General features: G+C 33.4%; 1 protein-coding gene across 2 annotated transcripts in view; it reads left to right on the top strand.

The window, feature by feature from the left end:
• The window catches only part of LOC113397287 (protein O-mannosyl-transferase Tmtc3), a 181381-nt gene extending 160330 nt beyond the window's left edge, over positions 1-21051 (top strand). The window contains exons 3-13 of one of the 2 annotated variants that reach the window (XM_064217475.1): positions 6568-6649; positions 12553-12652; positions 14712-14827; positions 16209-16417; positions 16670-16874; positions 16957-17220; positions 17502-17987; positions 18106-18292; positions 18744-19024; positions 19235-19399; positions 19493-21051. In XM_064217475.1, the coding sequence (XP_064073545.1) occupies positions 6568-6649; positions 12553-12652; positions 14712-14827; positions 16209-16417; positions 16670-16874; positions 16957-17220; positions 17502-17987; positions 18106-18292; positions 18744-19024; positions 19235-19399; positions 19493-19558 (2161 nt within the window). In that variant the 3' untranslated portion in view covers positions 19559-21051. Of the gene's footprint in view, positions 1-6567; positions 6650-12552; positions 12653-14711; positions 14828-16208; positions 16418-16669; positions 16875-16956; positions 17221-17501; positions 17988-18105; positions 18293-18743; positions 19025-19234 lie in introns of both variants that reach the window. The other variant, XM_064217472.1, reaches the window with a different exon arrangement.
• The last annotated feature ends 168 nt before the right edge of the window (positions 21052-21219 follow it).

Below are 21219 nucleotides of genomic sequence, written 5' to 3'. Positions count from 1 at the left end.
TTATTCTGCGCTCCAAGTATTCTATTAGAAGTTCGCGAGACATTCAGAAGTTATCGTTGAAATAGTGTACAGTTTTTATGATACAACAACAATCACATCATTGAATCGCAATGTTTTGTACCTTCGGCAACTCATTACAACTACCTTTAAATGTTTTTCGCTAATTTCGCAAGAGATTCCTCTAGATTCGCAAAAAGTCGACAACGAGTGCCTTATTTCCAGACGAAGTTGGACGTTGCTCGCACGGATCTCAATTAGTCGGTGTTTCAGGTCTGTGGAGGTTGCGGCCGGACACCGCACGGTGTCGCCACCTAGCAAACTTGACCAATTAATGTCCTTCCCCTAACTCTTCCTAAGCAGACTTCAAAGTCTCTAAAGCTACAAAACAAGTTTCAAAACTTCGAAGTTTATAACGCATTTCTCAAAATAAAATATAAGGCGATATACTCTGAGGATGGATGGATGGTCTTTTTATCACTTTCTTGAAACATTTAACTTTTATTTAATATTTAAACATGGCTGTTTTCCGTTAACGCAACATTAAGGCTACCTAATGTTTTCGTTTTATATATTCGCTCGGTTTCACACGTTATTAAACGAAACGTTACGCACCATTAACATCCATTCGTTGTGATTTACAAGATTTGAGAAATTTACGACAATTGTATTACTGTATGAAACATTTAAAGTTCAAACCAAATAATATTTTATACAAGCCTATTAACACGATTATATTGATGATAAAAAAACGTAGAGTTAATGCTTGTTGACTTCCAGGCAGGAGACATAACATACATATATAATTGTATTTAACTAACATTACTGTATTTTTAGATGTTGAAAAAGAGTAACTACTGAGTTTTTTTGTCGGTTCTTCTCGGTAGAATCTACATTCCGAACCGGTGGTAGCTTTACTTTAAATAGTATATTTTTGAATAAACAATAGTGTAATTCTGTAAGAATTCACTTCGAATCTCACACGTGAAATATTGACATCCGACTTATAACTTATAACGTCCTATGAACTTTATAATTATTGTAGTTAAAGTCGCCTAGCACATTGTGATATTACACGCTTGTGTTCTGCGTGAATATCGAGGTTCTTATTAAAAAATAGCACTACATTTTGTCACAAAATTCATTATTATAATGTTTATCGGCGTGCATTGGTATAAGTGACGTTTGTACTTGCCAGATATCTTGGTGTGCGTGAGACGTTTATCATAAGACAGTCAAAAATATACAAATAAGATTACACGAATAATGATTAAGCGATAACATAACCTAATGCGTCTTCTCAAGTGAATAATATACACTTCAAACATTTATCAAAATTAATGTGTTCAAGTTTGGGTATCTTCTTATTTTGATAATTACTTTAGTCTACCCGAACGAAATAAAACATATCGATCCTGTTTCCTGTTTTATTTAAATTTGTATAAAAAAATAAATAAAAAAATAGTTACCCTGAATTCAAATACGACAAAATAAAAATTATTTGTCGCTCAAAGACGTTAATTTTAAGTTTCGGATGTATACGATTTTAAGTCAAAATTTGTTATCTAATAATAGTACAGTCGAATCAGCTAATAAATAAGGATCAACAACATAAAATAAAGGTTTTTAAATACTGAATTTTAGGACCTTTAAGACGCGGCCACGAAATTGTATGTGACTTTTGAGACAATTTTTAGGATGGTAATTTTTAGCTTAGTTAGATTACTCTTTCCGAGGTGAACCCCCTAATAAAATTGGGCTACGATAAGCAAACCCACCTTAAAACAATATTGCCCATTCAATGTCCGTCTACTTATCCAATACTGAGCGAAGACGAAACTGACTTCTGACTGACTTGAATTGTAATCAATTTAGTTTAATTTCTACTGCGGTTTCGTGATCATAGTTACATATATCAGAATTTATTTGATATCAGACACAGGAATTGAATAACTTTACCTGATTTCTGAAACATATGAGTTTTGTTTGGTTTTGGAAAGAGGAACCTCGAAAACTTCCTAAATGCCTTCCTTGCTCGCATCGGTCTGCTACTGGGAATTACAGAAGCCAATAACTTATCCGACCGATCCGGGAATCTGAGACCAGTACAGTGCATTTGACACTGACTAATATGACCATAGATCGTATTCATTATTAATTGACACGTCAACTTATCTTTTTTTTAAATTACATATTATATAATTTTTATGAATAAGCAGAAACTTATTATAATATTTCTTTTTACGAGAACGCGTTCAGAAAATTGAAGCGTCAATAGCGCAATAGTTTAAGGGCCGCCTAGCGATGTAAAAAGTCGCGAGATCGATCCTGCCTCCTTGGGCTATTGTCGTCCGCACTCCTAGCACAAGTGATAACCTTAAATGGAGGGGAAAATAGGAATATTAATAATTCCTTAATTAATTTGGTGCCTTGTTGGTAAGCTTTTAAAAAAACATAGATGTTAGTTAATATATATATATATATATATATCGTGTACACGTGGTTCTAATTGGCTTCTCTGCCATCGTTCTCTTAATGATATAATACAACGATAAGCTTATTGAGCCTTCTGGGATTAAACATTGTGATGTCAGAAGAACTGATGGCCTAATACTGGTTCCTCGGAAATGGGGCTGAGCTTATTATGGGACGGTACATGCGTTGACTCTAGTCCAATCTTACATCAGGTTAATAATCTCAAAGATTGAAACTGCAGCGAAAAATGACAAAGCTATGCTCTTGTAACTAATTATATTGTACCGTTTGCAATTGAAATACTTAGAACTTGAAGAAATAGTTTAAGAACATTATAAAACATATAACAATACGCTGGATTAATTTCAGCTGATTCATTTTTTGCCCAATAAAAAAGAATTCTTGCCAACATTCCACGCGGTCATTTTTTGTACAGTATTTCATCATATTTTTTTATTTATTTACGATTATTTAAGTCTTATGTAATTTTTTTATGTAGTATGTAGATGGACCGGCAAAGAAATGGACCACCTGATAGCAAGTGGTCACCACGGCCCATAGATGTTAGTGTCGAAAGAAATGTTAGCCATTCCTTACATCTCTAATGCGCCACCAACCTTGGGGACAAGTTATTATGTCACTTGTTCCAATAGTTACACTGGCTCACTTACCCTTTAAACCGGAACACAATATTACAAAGTATTGCTGTTTAGCGGTAGAGTATATGAGTGGGTGGTACTTACAAAGACGGGCTTGCACAAAGCCTTACTACCAAGGAAAAATCTACATTTAAAATCAATATTACAAAAAAAAATTACATAACATTAGTTTTAAATTTGCTCTGTTAATAGCTAACTTGTCAACAGATAAAACTGAAGTACATAAATTTGATAAAACTTCTTTTTTTTTTATTATTTCCACTGTAAATCATGAAATATAATAAACAAAAATACAAATCTAACATCGATTTGACTTCTGAATATTAACTAACCGGGTACTAAAGCAAAGTGGGTCAAACTTGGATTCCTAAACAAGCACATTTACAACTATTCATTTCATGAAAGCGGCGAGGTCTGTGCGTTGGGACTTCAACCGCAAAAGTTTCCCATCAACCTACAACTGTCTATGTGTAAATTCTTGTATCGTTAAAGGAAATTGTATGGAAAAGTTAAATTAATTTACGTATACAAATATTACACTGCATGCTTGTTATAAAAGTGTATTACGGTTCGCTAACAGCCCGAAATTATTCATCTGCTAATTAAAATCACAGGTTCAGGTGAAGGCTTAAAACTAAGCTATCATGCTGAATTACCTTTGTTGGTGGCAACATATGTAAATATTGCATAATATCATCCGACACGTGCTGGTTTCCTTACGGTATTTCCTACAATGTCAAATACAAGATTAGTTCTAACAATTAAAATCCTCGTCTTGTAAATTTTATTAAGTTGTATAATAAATTTCTCTTGTTTATTATTGAATAAAGTTTCATGCTAATCTAGTTAATGTATTAAAAAAAATTGTATTAAAAAATATATATTTAAAAAAGGAACAGCAAAAATGAAAATGCATCGCATACTTAAATTGAATATTTCATAAAGTAACTTAAATATTTTAATTGGCTAAACTTTTATACGTAAATAAGAACAAGATATTAGAAGAATGTTACAAATTCTCACAGTTTACACAATGTCCTACGTCGTCCCGGAAAGCGTTTAAGGTATATTTATACAATCCAGAACGTAACGTGCTCGCTGCATTTTCTTTTAAAATGACGCCAAACTAAAGTGGGCTACTTCCCCTTGGGGATTTTCTGCTAAACGAAAGTTACTAAACGTACATACAAAACGTCTTAATAGTTATGCCTCGTACTTAAACACAAATTTGTAGTTGCACATAAACTAAAATGCTTCATAATTATTTTCTTATAAAATCTTTTGTAACACGGACGTGAATTAAATTTAAAGTCTGGTCTTAATTTATGAGAGATACACGAAACGATCTTGTTGTTAAAATAAACCTGAGTAAGTAAAGCATGATACAAAACAAGTAAAACAATTTATTTTATATGTCGCCGCGTCAGATAATTAAATACTTTGATTGTAATCTCTTAGTTTTGAGATTTGATTCTGGATGGCCACTGAAATCAATCGCTCTTTGTCACGTTAGAACAACATGGAATGTCAAGAAGGAAGGATATGACAGACGTTGTCGCGGCCAATGAAATATTGTAAAAATTAATATACGATAATCCAGCTATCGATTTGTTGTATTATTTCGTGAATATGTATGACGAAGATGGTGACCCCGAACCAAACAATCTTGCCGGCTCCCCGTCATACATATGTACAATATATAAATAAACCAAACATGGTTTGAAGTTAATATTCTGTGATTTCATGATAAACATAATTGAAGTAATTTAATTAAAGCAAATGAATTACAAAGATTCTTCGCCGTTTTTATTTATTTTAGATTCAATTTATTTCAAAAAAAAAGTTGCATAAATATACATTATAATACAAATCCTCTTGTCGCATCTGTCTGAACGCGATAACCTCAAAAACTACAGTTTTTTTACGATTTGAAGCTCATGACACCGCGCTACTTCAATTCAATAAACGCTGATACATATTCGAAAGATTTTCATCTAACATATACAATTATACGACTGTATAAATATTCCTTACGATGTCTCCTTCCACCATCATGCATTACGCTGATCAAGATATAGTTGTACTTGCGATTCGAACCAACAACGTTCAGTTAAGAACCACTGGGCCATATCGGCTACTATAAATCTATAAATTCATTCCATTAACGTTCTTATCCGACAAAGAGAGTCATCAATTAGTCACATTTTCACATCTCGCATTTAAGATCCAGTTTCTCTAATAGTAACATACCTCGCAAATGTATTTTGAGTCAGTAAATGTAACTTGATCGTTACAATTACATTGTATCTTGCTGTAGATAATGTCGGTAATCACCTCTGCGTACACTAAGGACAGGAGGCTGTGGATTGGTCAGTTTAGCCACAAGCTCCTCACGATCTAATGACTTCTGGTTGACCATTATACGCCTCGGTTGAATCTACAGTACTGTCTGTATATTAGATTTAATTACAGAACATTGATCTATAAACGTTTTTTTATATAAAATATAAATATATAATTATATATAAAAATCATAAAAGCAAGATTTTATCAATGCACAGACAAAATTACTGAGTCTAGAAATCTAGCTGAAATTGGAAACATACGATTATAATGTAAGAAGCTAAGAAAAGTTTTTTGGAAATTTCAACATTATGGGTGAGAAAATAAGGGAGGAATAACTTTGCATGAATTTGACCCGCACTAATTCGGAACGGGCAGCTAGTTAAATCGTAAAGGTTTTTTGAGATACGTTATGGTATACTTTCTGTAATTTGATATTTCTGAGCTTGTCTAGAACATCAATTACAGCGTACCTTGCTATAGAAAAGATTGACTCCATACTGTGTATTTAGTAAATTAAAAAGTTGTAAACTATTATAAAATTTGACAAAATAAAACCGCTGAGTTTCTTTCGTCGATTCTTCTTAGGTTATTTTTTTTTTAACCTGTAGAAAAGTAGATCTACCGATGTATTTACTTAAAATTCTCGACTTTTACGAAGTCCGCTTAATTTCTCATTTACTGAAATCAATTACAAAAGCTACTCAACAAATTTAACTCAGTGATAAACTGTTTTAATTGAAACATCAATCAAATATACGATATTAAAATTATATTTTCAAGTAATCTCGAATTGTTATTTTCCACCGCGATAGGTAACTCGAAACATACATTTTAACAGCACGTATTTGCGAGTTGCAATATATAAAAATTCTCATGGAAAAGTTATAGTTCCTGACGTATTGCCATATTAAAATAAATAAAACAATACTTCACTCGAGCTCGACGTAATATAAAAATCAAACCCAGCTTGATCAAAAAAATAAAGGATAGTTCCGAAAAAGTCAGCTTGCATTACTAAATAAATAGCCCGATAAAGTTCACTTGGCATTGCGTGATTAGTTGTGGACTGACCTAGTTTATTTTGTTTCAGAGTTTGCGCGATGTTTCTCCCGGAATTCGCAAGTTTCGTCGCGGCCATCTTGTTTGCGGTGCATCCCATACACAGCGAGGCGGTAAGTAACCAGTCATATTTGTTCCGATCTAAATTCATCAACAGATTAAATTTCCAAAGTTAAATATAATAAAAATATATGTTAGAGATGATAAATTATTATTTTAATTAATTATTATAAAGCTCATATATAAGAGGTCACGACTTGTCCTTTGTTCTCGCACGTCTTAAAAATAAGAGCTATGTCGACTTCGCATCAAAACTAGTTTATCTTTCGTGTTTTGATTTACTAAAATAATTAATGTGTCTGCAAAGTGTCGAATACGAACACGAAAACAATAACAAATAACATTATTAAGCATATATAGGTAAACATATTATTGAAACAAAAGAACACGTAAATCGACTGACTGGCACACACAGCCTTTACCGTTGAGTCTAATAGGATGTAAATTTTACAGAAGTTCTTTATGGACTAACGAAGCACTAACAAGGATTTTTTTAAATTTGATCTCCTAAGGTTATAAAAGGAATGAAATTTTGTTTGGAAATTCGCCAATTCTGTTTTAGAATTATTATAATCGGTATTTGAGCTTCTGTTGAACTAAAGATAAGATGATATGTTGCATAGAAATCTATAATTTTTGAAGCTACAATTATAGAATATGATCTCCCAGGCTGAACGAAAAAACGATATTACTTAAGTAAATTCGGTTGGTTTCTATATATTGTTTCATATCCCATCTTCAAACACTAGCTGTGTACTTGTACACAATTCGATTTAATTCTATTCCATTTATTATTAGTACTAAGCAAACAATCGAGTAGTTTTTTTCATCGATTCTGTAATCGGCATTACAACGCTTTTTTAATTTAATCATAACTTATTTTATATTCAAACGTTTGAAAAAAAAAAAAACAAATCATGCATTTTTAATCTACAGTCCATTTCGCTTGACACTGACATTTACATTTTGACGAGTTGAAAGTCAATCGGTATTTAATTTAAACGATTTTAACAACATCGATATTATTCTGCTCATGCTTGCTGATATATGTAAATTTTATGTACAAATAATTCACAGAGTAGAAACGATTTGTGAATAAATGATAATACATTTCTTTTTGATTACAATGAATACTTCGATTATAAAAATAACTTATAAATATTATTTATATACTCGATTTTTTGTGTATAGACTGGCAATACCTCCAAGTTAAGATTAGTTTCTCTCTCTAATTTTTTAATAAGAAATGTATATGCATCTCTTTCTAACAACAATGTTTTTATATTTTGATAGATTTTTCGTTTGTTTATTTCGTTTTTCTTGTGGTTAGGTTAAACAAAATACGGTATCAGATTTACCGATAGTAGAGGGGGAGGGAGATAGTAGTAGGGCTTTGCGCGGGCAGGCAATCCTGTCGTCAATTTAAAAGGTGAGTGAACCAATGCAATAATAAGCATAAGAGACAACATCTCGTAGTTCTCATTTACGGTGTAAAAACTAATACGTCCAAAAGCAAAAGTTTCTATGAGAGAAGGTGCCTTAGAATTAAAAAAAAAAATTGTTATTATAATAAAGCAAAATCACACTAAATCGTGTTCGAAATATTTGAAAATATATGTAAGAATCGAAAACAGATACATATTTTTACATTAAGCATAGACTCTGTATTTTTCGAAATTTCATCAGTCATAGCTAACTTTGTATAGGAGATAAGAAGGAAGGTGTGTGTTGTGATGTTATTGTAACTTTGGCCGACTAGCCGACTAACCGATGAGTCGGTTGTACAGAGACTAGTCGGCCTTTGTACAAAGTCGGAAAAGTCAAGAGTAACCAGTGACAAAAGATAATTTATCTAAAATTCGTTTAATATAATTCCTCCTATATACATACATTTTATCAAGACAAATATATAATAAAAGAAGTCACACTTTGTCGAATAGTCGCCGACTACGAGTACGGTCTGATTGTCGGCTTTACCTACTAGTCGACGGAACATCTTTAATTAATAATTAAGACACATTGTAATGAAATACTCATCCTACAAAGAATAACATTACCAATAGAAATAAAGACCAAATTATTTATAAGACTCGCATAAACTATAGAACATATTTATAATTAGTACTTACAAACCGAGCATGAAGATCACCAAAGTCATCAAAGAACACCATTAACCATAGACAATAAAAACGAACAAACTCTTATAAATGTTGTACGTATACGTATGATTAAAATGAATATTCTTTCGTACCACCAATTATATTCAATGAAAGTAATCTAATAACTTCATAGTCTTTAATATGGTTGAGGGAAATCCAATACTTGGTAATCTGGCTGGTGTAATTAATGCCCGTGTTGTCAATCAGGACCTTTGAAGCTGTACATATACCTTCCCACATTTCTAATTAATTGGTTCCTTTTATGATTGAGGTCCCTTCACGATTACGGATCTTTAACGAGCCATTTCACCCTCTTACAGAGAAGAGAAACAGCCGGAGGCTAATACTTGTAATAAGAGCGCTATCTCCTTTCACTTATTTTTCACAATAGATTGCCTTATGGCGACCTAGTTCAAATCCAACCGAAATAAAATACATATTTTTTTATATTCTAATGTTCAAGTGTTACTAACAAAAAAAGTAAATTAAATACTAGTTCGTTTTACGAGCAGTTTTATCAGATATTCAACAACTTAAATAAGTACTTGGTGGTAAAACTTGTCTGGGTAGGTACCGCCCATTTATCAGATATTCTACCGCCCCAAATAGCAGTACTCAACATTGTTGTGTTCCGGTTTGAAGGGTGAGTAAGACAGTGTAAGTACAGGCACAAAGAACATCATCTTAGTTCCCGAAGTTGGTGTCGATGTAAGGAATGGTTAATTTTTCTTACAGCACCATTGTCTATGGGCGGTGTTTATCACTTACCATCTAGTCCATTTGGTCTTTCGCCTACCATAAAAAGTATATCTTAAAATTATTTAAAAAAAAACACTATGCGGACTTAATTTATTAGTTTTAAATTTCGTACAATTGTACTTACTGATAAATTTATTACTGAGAAACACTTCAGAATGATTATAAATCGACTTCAAGCTTCAATAGATGCTTGTTGAGCTGAGATGTGAAACGCAGATTTGATTTGATTGGGCAATAGTCATGCGCACTCTGGCCAAATTATGCAATTAATTCAATAGAAAAATAAAAATCGATTTTTTTTTTCAATTTAAAAATCGAGCATAAGAATAACATATTCATATAGAAATATATAAAATAATTAAAAAAAAAAAACTAACTGACTACAAAAAGTAGAATATTCAAAATTAATAACTCAACTTTTTTTATTAAAACTGCCTGAAATAAAAAAGCGATAAGCGACCGCATATAATCTCACATTTATTAGACGTTTAATATATCTGATAGTATTAATTCAATTCAAAAAGTAAATATTAATTATTATATGCAAATAACATTTAAAATTAATATGTTATTAAATATAATAAGGATTAGTTTCAAATAATTTGCACTAAAATGATTGCGCAGTGAAAGATCGTGAGTGAACAAATAAACGTATCTCACTGAAATGTTTTCCCTTTTGTATATTCATAATTTAGAATTGTTATTGTTGATTCTTATTATATTGTAATTGTTGTTGTAAATACGTTTGGAGAAGCAACAATTATTATTTTTTTCCGTCATTAATAATTCAATAAATCTAAAGATAAAAAAAGAGTAAAGGCTAAAGACCTCCGTGACGTGATTATAGACGTACATATATTAAACTGGATTTTTATGTTTATGGGACTTTAAAAAGTATTTTTTTACTAAATTTCCCCAACTAGATAAAAATATTTTTCTACATTAACATACAACAAAAATTGAATCGTATTTTATTAATTTTCAATTCACTAAAATTAAATGTGTTATAATGGGAGACAGTTTGAAAATATCGTCTTAATTGAACTTAAGAACATTTTTAATTACATCTTAAAACATGGTGCAGTCGATTCCACTACAATAGAAACAAATAATGCTCGCACTGTCAACTTCACCAAGTCTAACGGAGTAAAAATACAGGCGTAATTCCTGCCATAGTTCCGTAACTTGTTTATTTTCCGGGCAAAACTGTTTGTAATGAAGTCGTAAGAGGACATAGCTAAGGCGCCTGCCGTCGCCTCGTGATCTAACTATGTTTGCCGTTCATAGACTTGCCCTATTTAGCTTCAGGTCTTGAAGTTGATTGGGGGGGATGACAAACTTTGCCTCCTGTTTTGTTTGGTTTTAGAATATAAATATTGTAATAACAAAACATAAAATTTTATAGAAATATTCTATTCGATCTTTGGTTTTTCAATTAACAATTATAAAAAATACCTTATCGAATTATTTTCCAGGACGCCCCGCAGATATGAAACACCGAAATCAATGGTTATTTAAATTAATAATTAACGAAAACCAATAAATAAATATGGGGTAGAAATAAATAAATATATTTTTGAGTCGTTCTCCGAAGGCGCTCTAATAGATCATTCACATCAAAAAGATAAAAATATTTACAAAAAACATAAAGTATTTATCGATGAAAGTTCATTTCATGTAATTCTATAGAATTATATTCTTAATTTAACTAGTTTTATATCTAGATGCACGGAGATAAAGGAACTAGTTCCTTTGTTTGAGATCGAATACGATTTATATCCGTGTCTCCAATACGATCCATCCGAACAATTTTGATTATTTTACGCTTTTATATTTTTTAGACGTCCCTTTTCTAAAGATATTTTTAATGGTCTCTTACAACAGTACCCTTCTTATTACTAGGGAATATTACAAAAGTAACTCGAAGCCCGATTGAGCCGGATTTCAAAGAGGTTGAGATTTGTAAGCTTTTGCGGGCATTTCATTAACTTTTCACAAGAAAATCCGAAAGTAGGCCCCTATTTTGTTTTACGTCAATTCGTTTTAAAAATTGCCTTAAATTTTTATTTCCTCTTTGATATAGCTCCAAAGTCTTTTTGCTAATTTTAATAACCAGAAGAAAATATTTTTAGAATAAATATTATGTATAGCGCTCATTGCGAACTCCAGAACATTCTAGAACGTTTCTGGGTTTATATTAGTTATTGGTACTGTATCCTGCAACATTGCTACATACCCACACAAAAATTGAGTTTCCATTTCAAACAAAATATAGTCGACGACCGTATTTTTAAGAGCGTCCTTCTCAAATGAGTTCTTTATTTGTTATGTGTTACCTAAGAACTCCATTGTTTATGAATTTTTCTTTTTGAGAGGATACTTCCCTTTAGTCCCATTTAAATTTAAAAAGAAATACCATTTGCTTGTAAATTATTTTCCTAAAGTTTTATATTGTTTTAACCCATTTCAAAAAAGGATGAGTCTCTCAAATCTATATATATAATATAATTTGTTGATTCTTTAGACGTTGGATTCAAGATAGCTCCAAGATGATTCCATCTTAATTTCATCAGTGTTATTCGAGTTCTTATTGGAAGAGTATATTCTGTCAATTTTTTGAAATAACTTATTTTTTATATCATGGAAACGGTACTGGGAATATTTATTTATTTACTTTCGGGAAACATATAGCATAGTTTAATACACAAATATTCGTTACCAAACTAAATCTCACATAAGCCAACAAAGTCTCCACTGTTACATTAAAACATGGAGTCAACCTTATAAGAACAAGTGATTAACAGATAAGATTCTTTAAAAAGTAATTTAAAGTGTAACAAAACAAAAAAAACATTAATATAAAATATAAAACGTTCATCACTTTCACAGCCCTCCTGTAAATGACATATTTATGCGGGTACATACGACATTTTTCGCGAGCAGTATCAACTCGTACGACTCCTGGAACGCAGAAAGCGTATCTAGTAATAAAAGTTTAGTTCTGAGTTTAAACTGAAACGGCTTAACTCTTTGCACAGGTGACAGGTGTCGTGGGCAGAGCTGAAATGCTGTCTTCCTTGTTTTTCCTGGGCGCACTTCTCTGCTACGCGCGGGCAGCAACCAAGAGACGATATACAGGTAATTAACCACTGTCATGTACGGGTGTATAACCTCCCGACACTTACACGCTGAGCGTAAGCAATTTAAGAAAATTATGTGTTAATATTTTTTTTTTGTCTATTATTAAAATATATACCTAAATATTAAAACTTATAATTAGAAAAATATGTATAGGGGTAAATTATATCTGAATGTTTATTGATGCTGGAGATTATTTACCAAAGATTTAATGAAGGTACCATTACAACTATATTTAATTAATATATTTAAATACAATAAAATCCAAAGACCTATAGTTTTGTGACTCGTCAACGTAATTTTAGTTTGTTCTTAACTCTTTAATATGGTGGCGGTGGAGAAAAATATTTTGTTAATATTTTACGACCGGAAACTTGCTCGAAACCGTTACTGTCTAGCAATAGCAGACTGTTATCCTACTGATGGATTGGTTCCTACTATTAGTATTGTTGGTGGTTGACGCTGAAATTCTCGATTAGTATATGCGCTTAACAAGAAATCCCTTACCGACAGACGTCGGGTCTTACGACATCCACGGGTTAAGATGAGTGCCTCTATTCTACTCTGTGGTAACCATGGCTACGTAATGAGTTTTCATATTTTAATGAATAATGTTAAACATACCAAAAATGTTAACAGACCAAAGTTTACCCTCGTAAATATAAATTCGTGCATTGTCGGGCATACCGACTTAACCGACCTAATTGGAATATTACAAACGCTACATTCCAGAAAGTTGTATTCAAATCCAGTATATACTGAAAATAATTTAATTCTGGGGACAAATTGTAAAGTATGAGAAGTCGAGTACGAAAACTTTCTCCAAAATCCCAGCTAACAAAGGTTGCCCAAATTTTCACGTTACCTGTGTAACAGGAATGTAATTTCGTTAAGCTCGTATGGAATCGCAAATGTTTGGGGAGTTCCCACTCTACGTACATTTTCCTTCTAGCACTGATCTTACTTAATGTTGTTAAAAATTTTAACCGAGGTTGGGTCGAGTTTAATCGTGAGTGTATGACTCCTTAATTACCAAGGGTCTTTTTAGAAAGGCAATCAATGTTACCAAAAAATTTGTCTTTAAATTCTTAAAGCAGATTATGCAGTATTTTAATTAACTAAATCTTTTATTGATACGACAATTGCCTCTTTTTATTTTTTGGACGGAAGTCGCCCAATTTTTGGGGCACCAGTTTTTGAGCTTCATTGTCTTTCTATTGCTATTAATAACTAAAACATTTTCGATTTTCATGTATTAACATAGAGCACCTTTAACAAAGAGCGTGCTGTTTCTATTACGCTTGTACCAAAATTAATACAAAGCCGCTAAGTCCATACACCATGACATTTTCAACCCTCTTTGACTTGCTTACATAAAGTACAGCCTAAAGGTTCTTATTGTGTCATTGAAAGACCGTGCCTTACTCAGGCCGCCGTTGCCCTGCGGTTAAGTAGGTGATAAGTCCAATACTTGAGAACTTTGAACTTTGCATGAGACAGTAGTTGAAATAATGAAGTCAAACCTTTAAACGATGCTTTTGTTTGTACTTTCTTACATAAATCTATACAACCATATAATAAAATTGGAGTGTCTGTTTGTAAGATTAAAATAACCGCTTTTTACTAAATACATATGTACACACGGTACATATGTACCGTGTTTGTTAAAAAAATGTTATTTTGGTATATACCAAAATAACATTTTTTTCAATTTTTCCTGACATGAATATATGGGCCGCTATTAAAATTACTTCTAAATCTAAAAGTATTATACAAGTACAATCCTTTTTGATTTTATTTCTTATATTATATATAATATTTCTATTTTATCGCTCTGTTACATTCTTCCTATTAGTTAAATTAATTATATATTATGTACTTTAAGCATTCATATAATTAAATGTCTGCGATAGTCGTTACTATTTAATTATCGTATAGAGAGATATAACTTAATAGCTTAAACAATGTTTATTATGTATTATTCCGTATAATATAATTAATAATGATATAACGTATATATTTATACAAATAATATACATGTAATATATTTATTCTCCAGATTGGCGCTACGTAGCTGCGTGTACAGCTTGCGTGGGCATCGCTATGCTGTGTAAAGAACAAGGCATCACTATAACGGCTGTGTGCGTTGTCTATGAACTATTTGTTGCACAGAAGGTAAGCTAACTATAGATAGATAGTTTAAATTAAACATTCTAAATTGTACACCTCAATAAATTGAAGAGTTCCATTACTCTTGTAATAAAATAGTACAAATATTCGGAAGAATAGAATGATTTGCTTTCATACCCTCAATTTGTTCAGTAGTTATGAAGAACATACAAGTGTTCATATGGACACATAAAGTATGTAAAATATGACAGGTCGTTGGAGAAAATAAGCCGCTAAAAAGAGAAGACATAAAAATATTTTCCAACGACGAATATATAACTGATTTTAATGACGCATTATCGGATGTATGTACTTTTTTATGAATCTTGCATAACCCTGGCTTCACCGTTCCTGTAATATTCCATTTGTCATTTTTCCATTGCATTCGGTTAAATGGTATTGTTGATGTGTTGAAATACCATTTAGTAGCGAGTTACAATAAAATGTATAGTATAAAAATCTTCTCCATAAAAATACGTATAGGCAGGTACCTCAATCATTTTTTTATTATAATCGCTCGAACGTTGTCAGAGTTAAATCTTAAATAAAATACCAATATTTTTAATATTCCTTGTAAAGATGTTTTTTTTTTTCTTTAAAAAGTGTTGCTCTAATGTTGTTTGTTTTTATAACTTTTAAACACTCCAGACGACTTTAGTTATTTCTAACGAAATTTTAACTTCTATTTTTTTTTTTTGTTTTGTTGTATGCTATTCCAAAATATTTCTTAATAAGTAAAGAATTACATTTAATCGTTTCAATCAATTTTAATGCAGTTAAAGTGTGACAATTATTTAAGGTCATTTAATTTTCTGAGAGTCATGTAGTAAAAATATTATTTCGAATGTGAAAAAAATTATAATGAAAACAAATAATAAACGACATTGAAACGTCATTTAATGGCGCAAAAACTTTGGAGGAAAGTACCCGAACTAAATAGCGTCCTTAGGATACTAATTAATGATTTGAAATATATATATATGTTCAAACGGATCGAAGTTTGAAACTTCGAACGTACCGGAACAAACAGAAGTTCAAACATAATGTGGTTTTATGTATGAAGTCCAAGAGTAGTACATGTACCTTATAATACATGTTAGCTTCTATTTTAAATAATACCAATACATTAAATATCATTCGCTTGCCCTCATCCCACTCATTAAGTCGGAAATGTGTATATTTTGAATGTATTTGAATTTGTATATGACATTTATTTTCAGGACTTCCTAAAAAATATTTACATTAATTAAGTATTAAATCAAAACGAATCAAAACCGCGTGGAATGACGGCAGGAATGCTAACATAACATATAAATATATCCGTTGTAGAAACTAGTGCAACAAATCTAAACGACAATGTGCATATATACAATTATTAATTTACCAGCGCCGCGGCAACAACACTGGAAGATCATGGTTCGAATATTGGGGGAAAGGGGGTTGGGGATGTGCGTGTGGGGAAGCGGCACGACGCGTGGCTACGGTATGCTGTGCAACTCTAGCGCTCCTCGCTGCGAGGCTGCATGTAATGGGCGCACAGTTGCCCGTCTTCACAAGATTTGACAATCCTGCTGGTGCTGCGTTACCTCCAGCAAGGTTAGAAAAATGCTACTTTATTTAAATTGGTTGATATTTTTCACAATGGAAATCGATTTCTAAAGTAACACAAGACGACTAAGACAAGAGTCTATAGATTTGACAGAGAGAGAGATAATTTTCTGCAATGAATTATTTGAATTTCGAAAAACAATATTATCATGGAATATATTAATTTTGCTATAATTCTTGGAAAGCTCCTTATTTTAAACTTGAATAAACATATATTAATTCCTCATTTAAACCTTACAGACATTTGACTTTCGCCTACCTGCCTGCGCTAAACGCCTGGCTGCTAACGCTACCGGAAGCGCTATGCTGTGATTGGACCATGGGAACCGTTGCTTTACTCCGGTCATGGCGAGACCCACGAAACTTAGCGACTTTCGCATTGGCTACGACTCTGATAGCTGGTGCAATACACGCTTTGAGGACACGCTGTTCGGCTTTGTCAATGGTACAATAAACTTCTTGCTTAAATTTTGAATATGATTAAGATATCTTATAATACTATACAAACACACATTTATTTTTTCCAGGGATTGGCACTGCTAGTATTGCCATTTCTACCAGCCTCCAATCTTTTTTTTCCTGTGGGTTTCGTGGTGGCCGAGCGTGTTCTTTATATGCCATCTATGGGGTGGTGCTTATTGGTTGCTCATGGATGGCGACTGGTAGCCAAAAAACGTGCAAAACTAGCCGCAGCTGCTCTTATATTCCTTCTCATGGCTTTTAGTGCCAAAACTTATGTGAGAAACTGGGACTGGAAGACTGAATATTCAATTTTTGCTTCGGGGCTCAAAGTGAGTTATCTAGTTATATAGAGCTAGTTATAAATTCAAATTAACAAGTTAAGTCAATAAAAATGATTACAAGATTTTAAGCTTATATTATGACACAATTTTTTTGTAGTAAGTTTACATCTCACAAGCTATCATAGAATTGTATAATAATTGTAATAATATTGTGTTATGTATTCACGACATCATTATAATGTGATACGACTTTTTTGCTCTTTTTAAATTATAAATCATAAAGACAGTTACTTCAACCGATTTTAAACAAAAAGAAAATATGATTTCAGGTCAATCGAAACAACGCCAAGCTCTATAATAATGTTGGGCATGCCTTAGAGGCAGAAGGAAAATATGCGGAGGCATTAGAATTCTTTAAAACAGCGGTCAATGTACAACCAGATGATGTCGGAGCTCACATTAACGTAGGACGAACTTTTAACCACCTCGGTAGATATCAAGAGGCAGAGGACGCTTATGTTAAAGCAAAATCTCTACTACCGAAAGCCAAGCCAGGAGAATCCTACCAAGCAAGAATAGCCCCAAATCATTTAAACGTTTTCCTGAATTTAGCGAATTTGATATCGAAGAATGCAACCAGGTTGGAAGAAGCGGATATGCTATACCGACAAGCCATTAGCATGCGAGCTGATTATACGCAAGCGTATATAAATAGAGGAGATATTTTAATTAAATTAAATAGAACGAAGGAGGCGCAGGAAGTATACGAAAGAGCTTTGCTCTATGACAGCGGTAACCCGGACATATACTATAACGTAAGTAAATTATTAACAAATTATTATTTTAAATATCCTACAGAAGGAAACTTAAGAATCGGTAAAATAAAGTGCCGTACATTTATGTAGTATAACATTGCATAATTTTCATTTTTAGTTAGGTGTGGTACTGCTGGAGCAAGGTAAAGCCTCCCAAGCTCTCGCTTACTTGGACAAAGCATTGGAACTTGAACCGGAACACGAGCAGGCGCTCTTGAACTCGGCCATACTACTACAAGAGTTAGGAGCAGCAGATTTGAGACATCTTGCCAGACAACGATTACTAAAACTACTTGACAAAGATGGTGAGATAATTTATAATTTGTGAATTTATACGTTATGCGTTTTATTTATTAATGAGCACTACGGCGGTGATCAACACTACGCGTAGGCCAAAATCGCAGAGTTCAGGAGCGAGCATCAATCGTCATCATCATTATCAGTTTTTTTTCAATCATAATAAAATTATTCACGTGCTTAGGTGTAAAGAGAATAACTTATCAAAGCCTGTTTATGTAGGAAGAAATTCTGAATGTATATCCATTGCGGTAAGGAGCGCTTTGCCGAAACAAGAGAAAAAAAATTAATCACTTTTTAAACCTATTTTATATAAAAAAAAAACAATTTTAAAAATGTTTGTATATAATAGATTTGAAAAGCAAAATGAGTATTTACTGCACTAATACGTTATATGCCTCTAAGTGAAGCAGTTAGTTATGCAAAACGTCGACGATAATATCTATTTTAAAATTGCAGCAACAAACGAGCGGGTACACTTTAACCTCGGCATGGTGTGTATGGACGAGGGCGACGCGGAATGCGCCGAGCGGTGGTTCAGAGCGGCCGTGCATCTCAAGCCCGACTTCAGATCGGCCCTGTTCAACTTGGCCCTGCTCCTGGCCGACAGGCGAAGGCCGCTAGAAGCTGCACCGTTTCTGAAACAACTAGTCAGGCACCACCCGGACCACGTGAAGGCACTAGTACTCCTCGGGGATATTTACATCAACTCCGTTAAAGACCTGGATGCAGCCGAAAGCGTGAGTGATTACTGCTTTTGTGTTAATTAAAATATGTTTGGACAATTACTTTGCGACTCCCACTAGCCGACCATTTCCTGAGTAGTGTTCGAACGCCTGAAAGATAAACATCTCTCCGAACCGGCGGGAGCCTCTTAACGATCCGTAGGTCCCACGAGTCACGCTCTGATACGGAATAAACATTCTGACGCTTGACAAATAACGTTCCAGTGCTACCGCCGCATCCTCGAGCTGGAGCCGGACAACGTGCAGGCGCTGCACAACCTGTGCGTGGTGGCGGTGGAGCGCGGCAAGCTGGGCGTGGCGGAGGAGTGCCTGGCGCGCGCCGCCGCGCTGGCGCCGCACGAGCACTACATCCAGCGGCACCTCGCCGTCGTGCGCGCGCGCCGCGCCGCCGCCGCGCCCGCCGCGCCCGCCTCGCCCTCCCCCGCCGCCGCCGCCCCCGCCGCGCCCGCCGCCGGCGCGGAGGTGCGCGCGCGCTGGAACTACATCCCGCAGCAGCCGCCCGACCCGCACGAGGCCGACCCCTCGTAGCGGAGCCCCGACGACTGAGCTGTGTAAATACGTTAGGACACTGACACCAAAATCGGTCATTACGTTGTATTATTTGCTAAAGATCAGGGTATTCGATTTCGTTCGTGTCGAAGCGAAACGCGCTTTCTTTGGAGATTTGTTTCGGATTTATCGTTTGAATTAGAACAGGAGGTGAATGTCCGGACTAGGTTTTTAGTGTGATCTCGTAGAACGGCTTAATTTGCTTAATTTTCGTGATATTAGTTAACGACATTTAATCTTATTATGTATATTTGTATAATGTGTAGGACATGTTGGAACGAGCTTTCGTCAGGTATACTGCGCTAATGCGACTGCGGTGCGGTGACGGTGCCGCGATACACACTGATTTAAAACGAACCACGTCGCGCCGGTCGCAGTCGTTTAGTCGCAGTGGCACAGTATATTGTTTTTCGTCATTAGCCTGGTATACGGATACTCTTTGTGTGTAATAAAAGTCAACTAGAATTATAGAAAAGACTTAACTGTTTAATGTATTAGTTACATTTTGTAACAGTAAAATTACTTTCAACGTACTGCAGCAGTCGATTGTTTTTTTTTTTTTTTAATATAATAGTTAAACTTCGTATTCAATGTTATGATAAACTAATCCCAAGCTTTATTTTAGGCGTTGGGATAAGATTAGATAATCTCCCACATAATCAATAGAAAAAAAAACAATAAATTTCTTACATAAGATCTTTATAGTAATTTCCAAGTAATGCATGGTCAACTAAAAGATATTCCAAAATTTGGTAATGTTCCATAATAAAAAAAGTTAAATGAAAATTGAAATGCTATTTTCCCTTAAATTCACAGCCGAGCACAATGATCAATACTGCGAAGTGCCTGCAAAAAGAATGCGCGCGCATCCTACTTTTAATTTCAAATTATGGAATGTTAAAATTCTGTTTTCAAATATTTTTAAAACTGTTTTAATTATATGTTTTTTAAGAAGTTGATATTTCTCTACCCATAGATATTTCAATAAAACTCGGGTTACATTGTTTTATGTTAACGATTTTAAGAGGGATAATATTTTTTTTATTTACTTTACAACATGAAGGTAAATAAATTATATATTGATCTTAATTCAGCCCTTTTAGATAGAAGTGTTGTGTAACGACACTGCTATGACTTAGTCTTATAACAATAGAAACCCGGGTTTTGCTATTTAATAAAAAAATCCACTGACTTAGAACAGTTATTTTCATAAACGCCAATATATTTATTATGTAAAAATTAAAGTGATCGACCGTTATTAGAATAATTAATTACGTAGATGTGAAAATGTAACGTTGTTAATGTTTTAAGATAAAAAGTAACTTTTGTAAAAACTGAATTTTTTACAATGTCTTGAAACATTTCTGATGGGATCTCCCGTAAGAGTAAAAATTCATAAGGACCCCGAATATTATAAACTATTTGTCGTCAAAACATTTATTTTTATAAAATAAATGATGTTTCAAATTAAAGGTGTGTTTTTCTTAATCATTTTTCCAATTAATCATAAGTCGTACATATATTTAAAGAAAAAATCTTGACAAAAAAAAATATTCTGTTGTAAGTAAATTCTGGTTTATTTATTATATTTAAGTTTATCTATATTAAATGCAGATAAAGTGGTGATTGGACTAGGTCAA

This window comes from Vanessa tameamea, chromosome 3 (assembly GCF_037043105.1).
Source record: "Vanessa tameamea isolate UH-Manoa-2023 chromosome 3, ilVanTame1 primary haplotype, whole genome shotgun sequence".
NCBI lineage: Eukaryota > Metazoa > Arthropoda > Insecta > Lepidoptera > Nymphalidae > Vanessa > Vanessa tameamea.
Note: the sequence above shows the minus strand (reverse complement) of the source record. Positions and strands in the feature narration are given on the sequence as shown.